This window comes from Antennarius striatus, chromosome 10, assembly GCF_040054535.1.
Source record: "Antennarius striatus isolate MH-2024 chromosome 10, ASM4005453v1, whole genome shotgun sequence".
In the NCBI taxonomy this organism is placed as follows: Eukaryota; Metazoa; Chordata; class Actinopteri; order Lophiiformes; family Antennariidae; genus Antennarius; species Antennarius striatus.
In genome coordinates, this window is record NC_090785.1 from 14,628,264 (window position 1) to 14,641,567 (window position 13,304).

General features: G+C 39.8%; 1 protein-coding gene across 1 annotated transcript; it reads right to left on the reverse strand.

Annotated features, from left to right (window-relative positions):
- Nucleotides 1-5,269: 5,269 nt before the first annotated feature.
- Nucleotides 5,270-12,545, reverse strand: trim105 (tripartite motif containing 105). Its single transcript, XM_068325831.1, has 7 exons — nucleotides 12,468-12,545; nucleotides 11,694-12,009; nucleotides 10,609-10,704; nucleotides 7,123-7,356; nucleotides 7,009-7,022; nucleotides 6,806-6,921; nucleotides 5,270-6,578 (listed from the first exon to the last, which is right to left on the reverse strand). Exons 2-7 carry the CDS (start codon nucleotides 11,973-11,975, stop codon nucleotides 6,019-6,021), a joined length of 1,302 nt encoding a protein of 433 aa, XP_068181932.1. The 5' UTR covers nucleotides 11,976-12,009; nucleotides 12,468-12,545; the 3' UTR covers nucleotides 5,270-6,018.
- Between the last annotated feature and the right edge of the window lie 759 nt (nucleotides 12,546-13,304).

The following is a 13,304-nucleotide window of genomic DNA, read 5'->3' on the forward strand; positions in this document are numbered from 1 at the left end:
CGTGACTGTAGTGTACACACACCCATCTATCCAGTTCATAAAACAAGCTGAATTAGAGGGGGGTGTGTTTGTGTGTGAGTGGGTGGGTGTGGGGTGTGAGGGGAGGAGAGTGCTGTCTCCCTAACATCACTGCCTAATAATGCCTTCTCTCAAGATCCCACTCGTTTAAACATCATCATCATATCATCATCATCGTCATCATCATCATAAATAAATTAAATTAAATTAATACAATAAAGGATTTAAGATGCACCATGTGTCTACCTGAAAATTTTATGGGATATTTTGTTCCTTATTAACTTTTCATTCATGGTTCAGTTAGAAACCAAAAACAAAGACAGAACTAAAAAACAACACTATAAAACCCACTGATTTGTCAGGTGACATGTCTGAGCTGTGCAGCATTTTACATAAGCAGTTATAACTGCTTACCCCACCAACATATCTCACAGCAGTAACCCTTCTCATCATGGATGGTCTCGGCCTCCGTGTGACGTCATCCTGTGGGATGGATGCCCACTCCTCATTCAGAGCTTCCTGGAGTTGCTGCTGTCTCTACGGACAATCAACCAACCCCACAGGTTTACAGTGGGTTTAGGTTAGAGGACAGCTGTACTGAACTGAAAACACACACTACTTCAGTCATGGAAAGTCCATCATGACTCCTATTTTGGCAAGGATGGACGCCGTGGTCTCTGTAATGGCAGTCGGATGGAAGCCTTCCCGAGGAAAAACAGCCAAATGTCCTGATTGTCATTAATACGGTCGAGCCAGGAACGAATATTCTGTCTGTTGTTTGTCTGCATTAAACTAGTATATTTGTATTTAAGACAACTAAAAAAGATAATGTAGTTCAAGTTGACAAAACTTGATGACATTCATCATAGTTTGGGGTTGTCTTTTTTGGGGGGGGGGGTGCATTTTTAAGTCCTTGAGTATATAATACGAATCATATAAACCCAATGATTAGAAAATCAATGTTTCTTTGTAGTGCTTGTGGGCTTGCATTTATTGCTCCCATGGAAAAAGTTTAGTGTTGATTTTATTTCATTGATTTTTCAAGGAATTCTAATCCCTCCTGACCTTGCAAAAGGCAGCAGGTAATTCTCATATTGGGGATAAAGCAACTTTCCAAATGAGGTGGACACAAAGCACATAAAGAATGACACAGCCTCATGAGTATTAATAGAAGAAGAATAAATAGGTATTTTTTTTCCTTTGGTAAGCTCTGTTTAATCCACAGAACAATAAATCTACCACGAGTCTTCAGATACTATAATGGAATGCAATTTATCTGTTCAGGTCAAAAGTCAACCATTAATTTGAGTTAAGGAAAGTTATCTTTTGTGCTTATGAATACAAATTCTTCTTACTAAAGCTGAACAGAGGTGTCTTGGGAGAATCTCCCCAAAAAGTCTCTAATTACTTTCCAAATAATTGCATAGAATAATCCTCTAAGACTAAAGGGAGTTCTCCCATTCGTTTTCAAGCCCTGTTAACCGCATCCACCCACACACTTAGCCTCCTTAGGGAGTCACCAGAGTGGACAAAAATCATGTACTATGAGCTCAACATGCCCATACTGAGCCAGGTTTTATTTTACAGGGAGGGATTCTGAAAATTGAAAACCCGTGTACCGTATACACTCAGAAATGAAACATCTGAGGGAGCAACAGGTGTGCAGATGGAGCTGCTGAATACACATACGCACACCTACACACACCTACACACACACACACACACACACACACACACACACACACACACACACACACACACACACACACACACACACACACAAACACACACACACACACACACACACACACACACACACACACACACACACAAACACACACACAGAGTTTAAATGCAATTTTGAAACAGCCTCCAGTCAGAAGCTAAAAAGTCCATTCAAGGCAGTAGCTGAAATCAATCCAAGACAGACACGTCTGTTTTTTCAAATTCCATAGAATTGCTGTAAAATCAATAATGTGCTTTATCTTGATCTGTACTTACATGTATATCAATTTTAGCAACATTAATGGAAGCTGCTTCAAGAGTCATCACTGTAAATCATCAGTCTCACCTCACAGCTGTCGATTACATGTATGAGAAAAAGTATTGTTTTTCTCCATCTGATTGTTATCGTCAACGACTTCTGGGCCACTGAGAACCGGAATTCAGAAGTGTGTGCAATAACAGGAGTCAAAGTATCATTACATGTTATTACGGGCATGTGTTTCCCACCAGATCCCTTACGGCAGTCCAGCTCTTTGACCTTACAACAGAATGTTGTGATTGAATGGTTGTAATTAACGCTCTCCTGGTTTCAGCCTGACAGCGCTGTCAGCTTCAGGGGAAAATAAACACACTGAATCCTGTTCATAGTTTGGAAAAAACAATGCCCATGCGGTATAAAACAGACGTCTACGACTGTATAAAACAGAGAATGTCAGATGACTTGCGTGGCCAATGAGATAATAATAAAACGGCACACTAAAGCAATCAGAAAAGCCATTCAGATTCAAGTGAGCGAAAACAATGAACCCCATTCAGGATAGAATGATCGCCCCCGCTGTTTCAGGTGAAAAAGTTTCACTACATAATTTTTGCTGGATGCAGAGGGGCAACCGACGACTCAAGGACCTGTCCTTGAACAGTCCATCCAGGTCCATCCTCAGGTCAGGAAACACATTACAGATCATGGTACTCACAGGAAGGATGTGGGGCCTGTAGTCACTGAGGTCCATGCCCATGGGTCCATCAGTGTTCTGCAGTCCGGCTGCTTTGAAGTAGCTCTTCAAGACATGCTCACTGTTTGGTTTTGATGTAGGCGCCAAAATTCCTCCTTGGTTTTAGGTCATGTTCACAGCCAGCCTGACCAGAGGGAGGGGAGCTGTTCACATAAAAAATATATACCATTCAGCCATAAAGTTAATGCCTGGGTGTGACGCAGCTGGCCAACAGAACTTCTTCTATAATGCCTGAACATTCTGTTCAATCATGAAAATAAAAATGCCAAAACTAGACATTTTCTGTGGAACCATCTTCCAGTCTCAGTCAAAACAATGTCTCGACAAAACAATGTCATTTTTGATTAAGTTTATAATTAAAACTGTATTAGACTAACCCAAAAATGATGCTACCTTGGATTAGGATATCCCCTACTTCCCATGAAGCAGTGAGCATTTCTCTCGCTTCCCAGAATGAACCAACAACAATGTTTGTTTGTTTTTTGCTTTAATGGTTTTTAGGTTGGGGTCTGGGGATCCTTTAGGGCCCCTAGGGAAACTACCAAGTGATGTATCCATGAAAAGACAAACGACAATGACAGATTTCTGTTGTGTGGCTGTTGTGGCTCTTTGTTCAACAGTTTCATAAATTTTGTATAGTGAAATATTTTCATCAGATTTTTGTCTAATTTGCTTTTTTTGTGTTCTTATTATGAAAAAGGAAATACAGTATTGCCCTAAAAAATATAAGTCCACTACAATGGCCAGTAGCTTAGCTGTGCTGTGGACTGAGGCTGTCGGACTCTGGCGCTCTTTGGTCCTTGTGCATAGGGCACCTTCTTGTGCTGTGATGATCAGTCCGGCCTTTCTTAAAATTACACTAAGAATCCAAAGAAACCAGACCAATATTTAAAGACCTGCAGGTCTCACTTGTCTCAGTTGAGATCAGCATTCATAACACCACAGTAAGAAAGAGACTGTGCAACAATGGCATCCATGAAAGAGCTCCAAGGTGAAACCACTGTTGTGATATATACACAAAGGCTCATGTCACATTTGCAACAGAACAATGATCTGATACACACCAGCAAATCTATGTCTGAAAGAAAGCTGTGAAACTGAGGAGATTTAGTCAAAGTCTGGACTTAAATCAGATTGAGATGTTGTGGCATGACCCTGAACAGGCAGTCCAGGCTCCAGTGTTTCTGAATTGAAGTAATTTTGCAAAGAAGAGTGAAACAAATTCATCCACAGTGATGTAAAAGACTCTTTGCCAGTTATGGCAAATGTGTGAATGCAGATGCTGCTGCCGAGAGCTTTATAACCAGTTATTAGGGGAAGGGAGCAATTACTTTTTTCACATGGCTGATTTTCAATCACTTTTCACCTCAATATAAAAGCTTCATTTTATGTTCACTCACATTTTATTTTCCTTGAAGAAGTTTTTCTTTGATGAATTCTATTTTATATATGTATAGCCTTTTCAAGCAGAAATCATCTTTGACAGAAGCTCTACCTTTAAAAATGTATTCACCAGAAACTCTTGAGCAACATGGGTGCTTTGTTTGTTGTGTTTAATGCCCAGCACTATACACAAGCACTGTACCATTATCTGCCTTTTATATTGACAGTACCACCTTAATTGTTGAAGCTGTATTCAAGGACTTGAGTGGCAGTGGCATGTGTTGTAATGCCCGTCATAGTGTCTTCCATCTTGTACTCATATAAAACTCCTCTTATCATATAAAACTCACAGTGCTTTGACTCCTGCTTGTTGTCTCCTAAAATGCCTGAAGGAGCATCCATTTGCTATTTGCTATGTTTGTTGGAATGGTAGAGCTTATTTTACTTGGCAATAGCTGCCTGTCTGTTGTTCATGAGAGTACTCAGGATGGATTAAAATTGTAGGACAAAAAACATTTCAGCAAATAGCTAAAAGATGCTTAAAGTTGTAACTAAAAGTTGCTTATACTTGCTCTTAAGAAAAACGTCTCTGACGATTCATAGCGATTGAAGTAACTTTCATTTTACCAGCTTATAAAACAAAAATTTTAATTGAACAAAAATATGGTAATGTCACATTTCAACGAAAAAGTTTAGTGTCTGACTAGAGCCACTCCATTTATCTCAGTTTGCTAAGTGTTACAAAAGCACTAATTTCATGTAGTTGCTGTACAGGAAAACGGTGGACCCCCCTCTGTTGCCGTCCATCATGCCACCTTTCCAAAGTGCAGCAGAGGAAGCAGCATCCTGCTTCAGCATACCCACGAGAGGTGTGAGCAACCCAGAAGAATCCCCACTGTCACACTGTTTATCTGACCTTTCACCTGAACAGAGGAAACAGGACATCAGGGCGCAAGTGTGTCTGCAAAGATAACCAAGTCTGCCAGTTCTTGCTCTTTAAGTGTCAGAGTTGGCTCATGCATTTATAAGTGTTCATAGCTGTGCAATGTGCTTTGATGATGCTTCATAACAAACGTCATCATTTTACTTGAGGTCAGTGTCACAGCTGCAGAAATGGACCAAAGACAATGTGTTATAAGAAAGTGATTTGGTTTATTGTTTACATCAGCAGTTTGGGTCTTTATCGGGAAAGGTTACACATATCTCACATGCAATGACAGAAAAGTAAAAATGTTCCAGCAAACAGCATTTGAGTTATTATACTTAGTGATGAAAACAAAAATGACGATGAAAATGAAATTACAAACAAAGAAAAAAGACCTACAAACTCAGAAGATGCTGTAAAGCTTCACGTAGACACTAATCTCTCTGATCAGGTGAAAACCTCTAATATAATAGTTAACTTTGTACAAAACATGATTCAATTAAATATCAAACATCAAAGTAAATGAATTCAGAAGTGATTCCAAAAAATCTCCTTCAAACCAGCATAAAAAAGAAATGATGAGAAATAATTGTTTATGATATTCTATGAAATGAGAACCACGTCAGTCTATTATGTTTGACAGGTATGGCTGATCCAGCTCATCACAATAGATTTCACTTTCACTACATTCAACCCAAATGTTTGAAGGTTCATTTTGTATGTTTCTGCCTATTTCTCCTGTGTAAAATGAATGAGTTTGGTGAATAGAGCAATGTCCACAGCATTTCTTACGTGATTCAGATGAAAAATGAAAGCGTCTGGAAAAACATGGAAAATATGAGATATACTTTTTTAAACTCATTGTGATGCTAACAGTGTGGTTTTCTATAAGGCGAAGGCTGAGCCATTGTTGCCTCAGTGAGCGGTTAGCTTACATACATGATTGCTCCCGTTCTAGTCAGAAAAACGAACAGTGGAGTAGTGGAGAAGTCTGATCGGCTGAGGTTTATGATTCCCATCACTAATACACGGGCTGAAGAAGGGGAACACCTTGCCCCTCGGCCCGTTAGAGAACGAGTAGAGCAGAGTCATGTCCTCAACGTTGTAAAAAGATACTCTCCTCTCCTCACAGTCTAAGAAAACCCCGAGTCGTTGAGGTGAACAGCTTAGATGCAGCCGCGTCCAGGGCTGAGTGCCAGCAAAGTACTCATTCCCATTGCGCATCCGAAGCGTCCAATATCCACTGTCAGGGCTCAGTTTGATCCGAGCCTGCCGGTCTACGGTCTCAGAGGCCACACCTAGATCCCATTTTGGTTTGGAGCCCACTTCTACCTCCCAGTAGTGGCGACCTGACTGGAAACCCTGGGCGGCCACGATGTTGACACACTGGAGGAAACGCTTGTTATGCTCCACATGTGGAATCACAACATCACACTCCACTGCCATGGTTTTGTCCCTGGAGACGTAGATGCTTGGGTGTGCAGAGTCAACATCGAAAGTCAGTGGGGAGGGACCTGGAGGTGGAGCAATTTAAGTACATCAGTGATAATATCTTTGATTATATGATTTAACAGTTATATTTTCAGTTGAATAATGGTGTTATTAATGTCATTCTCTTACCACTTCCTTTATTTCATGTAATACTTCTTAATTACTTCCTAATAACTCTCACTATTGAGGCAGAAACAGTTTCCAGCTGAAATCTTTTGAGTTTAATGAAGCACATTCAAGGGAAAATTACCTGGCTTGAGAAACTTGACCATTTTTTTCCATGTGATGTATTGTAATGGGGCTATGTACTTGTTGCTGAAGGCATCAATATCAAACTCCTGGGAAAATTCAACTTGAACAGATGGTCTGTCAAATACAAAACAAATTATCAGCAAAAATGAAAAGGTGTGAAAATGACATTTGATCATTCATCATGCTGAAGTGAGCACTTACCTTAGAGATGGGAGCTGAAAAGAAGGAAATTAAAATGAAAACAAATTAGGTAAGACTGTGTGTTGTATTTCATTTCAGATACGACCTAACTGTTCCTTCTAGCAGTGCCCTTACCTCGGTTAATACAACGTTGTTAGAGACAGTGCTAGCTTGCTGCAACACTTTGATATTGGCCTCCAGTTCCCGCATAGCCAGCTCGATGGACTCCAGGTGGTGATGTACTTTGTGCATTTCCTCCTTCTGCTCTCTCCTTAATTGCTCCAGCACATAGGTCTCCTCATCGTGCAGGATCTGATGAAGAGCTCTGAATTCTCCTTCTACACGAGCCTGCAGATCCGCTCCAACTCTCTGCAACAGGAAGAAACGCTAAAGTTTGGGGGCATATTCTCGAAAGCTTTGTTCAGATTCTTTAATGGTGACACAGCAAAGAGACTATTTTACCACTGACTTTCTGATCAGATTATTTGACTTTGTTACACAATCAGTCCAAAAAATTAATTGAGAGATTAATTGAATACAATACCTAAAGTAAACAATAAAGCAGTACTTTTCCATTCAGAAAAAGAAGCATAAAGGTTGGAAGCACCACGCAAAAAAGGAAGGGATACAGTATTTTAGTCATATCAATCCTTTCCGTACACAGCAATGATCAGTATCATTTTCTCTCGTTTTAATTAGTAAGTATTAGAATAGTTCATCATTCACTGTGGTGGTATTCAGCCTCCTATTTCACACAGAATCCCTACAGACAGAGATGGGAGACATGAAGCAGGAAGACATGTGGTGAAGATTAAGAGGGATGAATCTGAAGCCACGCTGTTGGGAGAGGACTCTTGACCCTACAGCTCACAACATTCAAATCTACTTTCTACTGCACATGAAATCAATCAACAGTTGTTCACCAGTGTTCGTGTCTGATTTTATAGTGATAGTACTATGACATTATTTTTGGACTTTCATGTTCTGAAAGTCTGCCTCACTCGGTGTTGTGAACTTCAATGATTTTCTTATCTCACTGCGTTTTCCTCCGTGGATCAATTTGATGTTTGACCTCTCTTAAGAATATTGTGAAAACACACTTATCTTGCCTACCTGAACTTCTCAAGAGGCCATGAGCTACTAGGCCAACAACAGGCCCAAAAATATGTATATGTTATACCACCTATGAAATATTAATGACTTTGACTATGTTGACAGCCCTGTGTTGCTGCAAAAGTATCGAAAAAGAACACACATTTCATTGGCTGCTTGATTGTTCGAGTGTGTTGGACTGGAGTGAAACATCTTATTCATAACAAAACTTTGCTCAGCACAGTACTTTTCTGCTTAGAATCAGAATCAGAATCAGAATCAGAATCAGAATCATGCCGAGGGGTCATTGCTTTATTGTGACAGTTGCAGAACAGAAAAAGTAAGAGCAAGAATGGATAATTAGAATTAAGAAACAAGTCAGTCACCGGCTGCAACATCCCGCGACACCGCCAAATTCAAAATTTTACCCTGACCTACTTGCACAGGTCAAAGATCAAAGCTAGTGCTCAGACCTACCGTCAATGATCAAAGCAGTGGCTTTGATCTACGGTCTTACTCATACTGGCCTTCTCCCTTGTCTTTCTATCTTATCCAGTTCCTGAGTGTACAAAAGTTGAAATTTGACCATGAAATACTTTCTAAAGATCAAGGTCATCATCTCATTTTCATTCCCCCGAGTAATGTGCTTTTTGTTTCATCTTTCTATCTGCAATGATTGTGAAGATATTCGGTGGACGAACGGATGAACACATGAACACTGACAATTACAATACATCACCGCTTTGAAGCGAGATACAAAACGAAAAAAAAGAAAATTGAGATTAGAGACACCGGTATATAGAATAACTACATCAATAAACTAGACATGCAGCTAAATCCACTGAAGCATGACACTGTTAAGTCTAGGAGAATAATCCTCTGACAAAGGGATCCTGCGAGGTCACATTATGTTTGATAGTGGCCACCCATCATGCTTGCTCACAAGTTAATTAAAAAGCTTAAATTTGCCATTTTGTGTCCATGGAGTTTGATAACATTTACATATAAATATGAAATGTCCCTGTGCATTCTTTGTGCTCTGACAGACAATAAAATAAAAAGTAGTCCATAGCAGTCATCAATTTGGGGAAGGAAGTGACACATGACATGAAGAGACATAGAAAAAGAAGGAGAGGGGGTGATGGACATAATATGGGAGGAAGAGGAGGTATTGCCCAGATAAATCAGCAAAGAGACTGGTCGCACTCAAACAATGGAGGTCTGATATTTATGTTCTTTGGTACAGTGCTATAGGCTCAATTATATTTACAATTACAGTTTGTCTATTTTCTGTATAGCACATATTCCTATGTTTGTGAACTGTTTGTTGCACTTTTCTGTAATTCAAATCCAAATGATACAAAATAAAACACAAAAATAGATAAGGTTTATACAATTTCATCTAACTATTTTTCATGCGCTTTGGCAGGGATGATGATTGAGGGGTCACCGATGAAGGGACAGTAGACAAATACAACGCAATATTTAACTTGATTCTCATCCTTTACTGCTCCACAATTTATGCTGCTGACTACCAATGTGATTTTCAAGCTAACATCTGGTTTTTGCTTTTCAAGAGTCTTAAAATTCAGGTCATAGAAATCCAAATTTGTTCATGGGGGCTTGTTCGTGAAACCTGCCCAAGTAAGCAGGACCTGAGTAGCCCTCAGACCCTGTAAACATCTATGAAATCATTGGCTTCCTTTAGTGGCTATAACCTCTTCCAGTGTCATAGTGTGCAATAAATGCAGATTATGGAGTCATCCTGTCCCAAATGCATACTAAAACTTAAGTGTCTGCTCTTGCCACTGGGCATTTAAAGACTTCTAGAGAAACATTGACCGATTGGTCAGTTTCACTTGAGCCGGTGTTGAGCCGGATTGTGATCTTCTATAGTCCTTTATTGGAAACATCCCTGTTATGTGAAGTGAAAAATTATGTACATTATTGCCAAGTGTTTCATAAAAGTTCCAAATAACAAATAAAATTACACTGGAGTCATAGTGGTAATGAAGCTACACTTCACACGCATCAAAGATCTATGTGTCAACAAACTAAAGGCTGTTTAAGCAGTGACTAATTTGCTGTTGACATTCAGCACAGCACGGACAAAACAGCACTGACGACTGTTTTTTAGTTTCATTTTCTAGTTCTGTCTGTGCAGTCTGTCACATCATATAAATTGATCCTTCAATTGATTAACCAACCTAAACTCAAAGGGCTTGGTTGAATATACCAAAGATCTTTCTTTTGATTCAGATCTGACAGAATCATTCTTATGCAAATGTGAGAAATACGGAGGAGCAAGGGTTCAATTTCACATAGTGGATCCAGAGCTTAGATAGGCAGTTATGGCCCCACATCCAGGACCATTACACTTTACATTTCAAAGCACAAAATATCACTTACAGCATCTGCAAACACCCCTGAATGTGCACACTGACATACTGCAAACAGCCATTACAGAGAGACATGAGAATTCTTATCTGTAAAGTGCTGCTACCCTTCGAGTTCCCCACTAGAGTGTACCTTTATGGTATCCATCTTGTCTTTGTCTCTGCGAATACTGTTGACTAAATCCTCCTTCTTCAGATAATGGTCCTCCAGGGAGTCTTTCAGTTGTTTCTGTACAGCAACATGCAGAACAAATCAGAGTAAGAGCAGAAATCAGTCGAACACTTGTAAACAACGGTCACAATGCCCATTACTGAGCGACCAAAAACACCCAGCTTTGCAATAAACGCCACAATCTCATTATGTCTGTTGTCTGATTAAAAAAAAAAAAAGAAAAGACAATCTGTTACGATTTCCAGGAGTCTGGCTGTGGCAGTGAGGGTACCAGGCCTCTAGTATTGAACAGGACATGATCACACCCAGGCAAGCAATAGTCCTGGACTCAAAAGAATGTTAAAACCAGGACTTGCTGTTTTTACATTCCAGCTTTTGTATGGACTAAACACACAGGCTATCACGTGTTAATCAGTAAGCCTGACAGGTGCATTTTATGACCTTTGCTCAGAGCTATACTAGCTGTTTCCTCCTGTTCTTATTCTGGAAGCAAAACAAAGTTCCTCTACCTCATATCTACAAAAAATGTCTTTTGATCCAACATGTGAAGTAGAGAATAAACCTACCGTCCCAATTTACTGATTTAAAAACAACCCTACTAAACACAGTGAACAAAAATCTGAATCAGTATGTGTAGAACTTCATGACAAATTTATTAAAGAATTTTGACATTTGCATTATATTCACAATTACGGGCTTTATTATACTGGCAGAGTATTTTGATTTTCCTTAAACAAGGTCATATTGTATAAAAGGGAGTGAAGAGTTTACTTTGCCCTGAGCAGTTCAAGAAAGATATGTTCAAGATGGGACAACAGTCAAAAATAAACACAGATGTCGACTGAAACAAAGACTACAATACACATGCACTTCATATAACTTAGAGGATACGGAAAGCTCATTTGTAATCGAACGGTTTACTTTGGAGCATGAGATTATTTGTAAAAGATTGTCAAATTGTTAATAACGGGTTCCAGATGACGAAGAGTTGAAGCATAGAGGGCAGTGCAGGTTCGTGTATAAACACACTTGAGGAATGAACTCACCTCCAGGTTCTGGATGTACGTGTCTGAAGTGGTGACCCTGACCTTCTCCACCATGGCTGTGACGAGGTAGTTGACTTGAAAGTGCTTGGATCTGAACTCTGTGCGACACTGTGGGCAGGTAACGGGACCCTGGGTTCCCCTCCAGTAGCGAGAGATGCAGGCTTTGCAGAAGTGGTGCATGCAGGCCAGCATGACGGGCTCCTGGAACAGGTCGCAGCAGATGACACAGGTCAGGTCCTCTCTCAGGCTGCCTTTGGAGGACGTGGCAGGGGCAGCAGCCATGGCTTTGGGTAGCTCCTTTCCAAAGTTTGCCACACTGAGGAAGCAAAAAAAAAAAACAAGCTTGAGTCTGACAGAGATAAACACTCCCTCTATGAAGACAGGGTTCAAAGGCAAACGTCCAGTACATTTATACTACATGTACTTTGTTTCATGAGTCATATTAGCTAAATGCAGCTCCAAGGAGAGGATCGTGTACCTCCATGACAAATCTATAAAAATAACCCCTCAGAAGTGCTAAGAACCTGCTGTACTTCATGTGTGACCGGGGAGAGCAGAAGGCATCAGGTTTTCACGTCACGGGACTCTATAAAGCCGATTTTCAGCGGTCAGAGTTCTGTTTGGGTTCTACCTCCACTGCTAACATTAGCTACATGGAACAGCCAGTGAATAACATGTTTATATACGACATGAAATCACACAAATTGAAAACTCTGACGCGGCGACATTTAATAAACATTCAGTTGAAGAAGTTGTTTACTTTGTTGGACCTACGTTGCCTGTTGTTCGGTGGAGTGTGTGTCCGAGTACAGTACATGAGTATCCCTCTGTGTGATTCCCAAGCTCCTGGACCGGGACGTAGAGCGCATGCGTTAACTACCAGCAGACCTGTGATTGGTCAACGGGAGGGGGGCGTGGACCGGTCGGTTGTCGTCTGGACTCAAAAGAGACTGTTTTCTGAAATCAATTGATGATTCCAAAAAAATATTAATGAAGAAAATTTAAGTTAAAACTAAATCTATAGTTAATCCCCAGTACTATCAAATAAAAGTAGTTTGAATTAATGCAGCTTAAACCTTATAATAAACTTTTTAATCTTGAAGGCTGTTAACTAGGCTTTAACTGTAACTGTGATGATATTCTGAAGCTGTTGTGCACTTCTCTTGGCTCTGCTCTATTAGGAGAAAATTATGACAGAATCTTTACAACATTATGGATAAAACTATTGTTTAAAGATGTTCTTTTCTCTATAACAAGCTGTACTTTGTCTGTCAGAAAGTAACAATGAAGGAAATTTTAGTAAGTGCCCTATTAATCTCCTCAGACCCAAAAGTAGTATGGTTCGCCTGAATATTATATTCTCACTCTTTGTATTTCATTTTCTCTATAAATGCATGCTTTTGGAATTAATATTTTGTTTTGTTGCTAGGTTTAAAAAATGTTCCTGCTTTTCTCCTTCACTTTGCCAAGAACACGATAATGCACATCTGTATTTTTCTTGGTTCCACAACTGGAAGTTTATAGAACCAAACGTTTTTTGTAACTAAAAATGATATGATGGATTGTGATTTTCTCTAACAGTTCAATTAAATTGTGTACAGATTATCCATC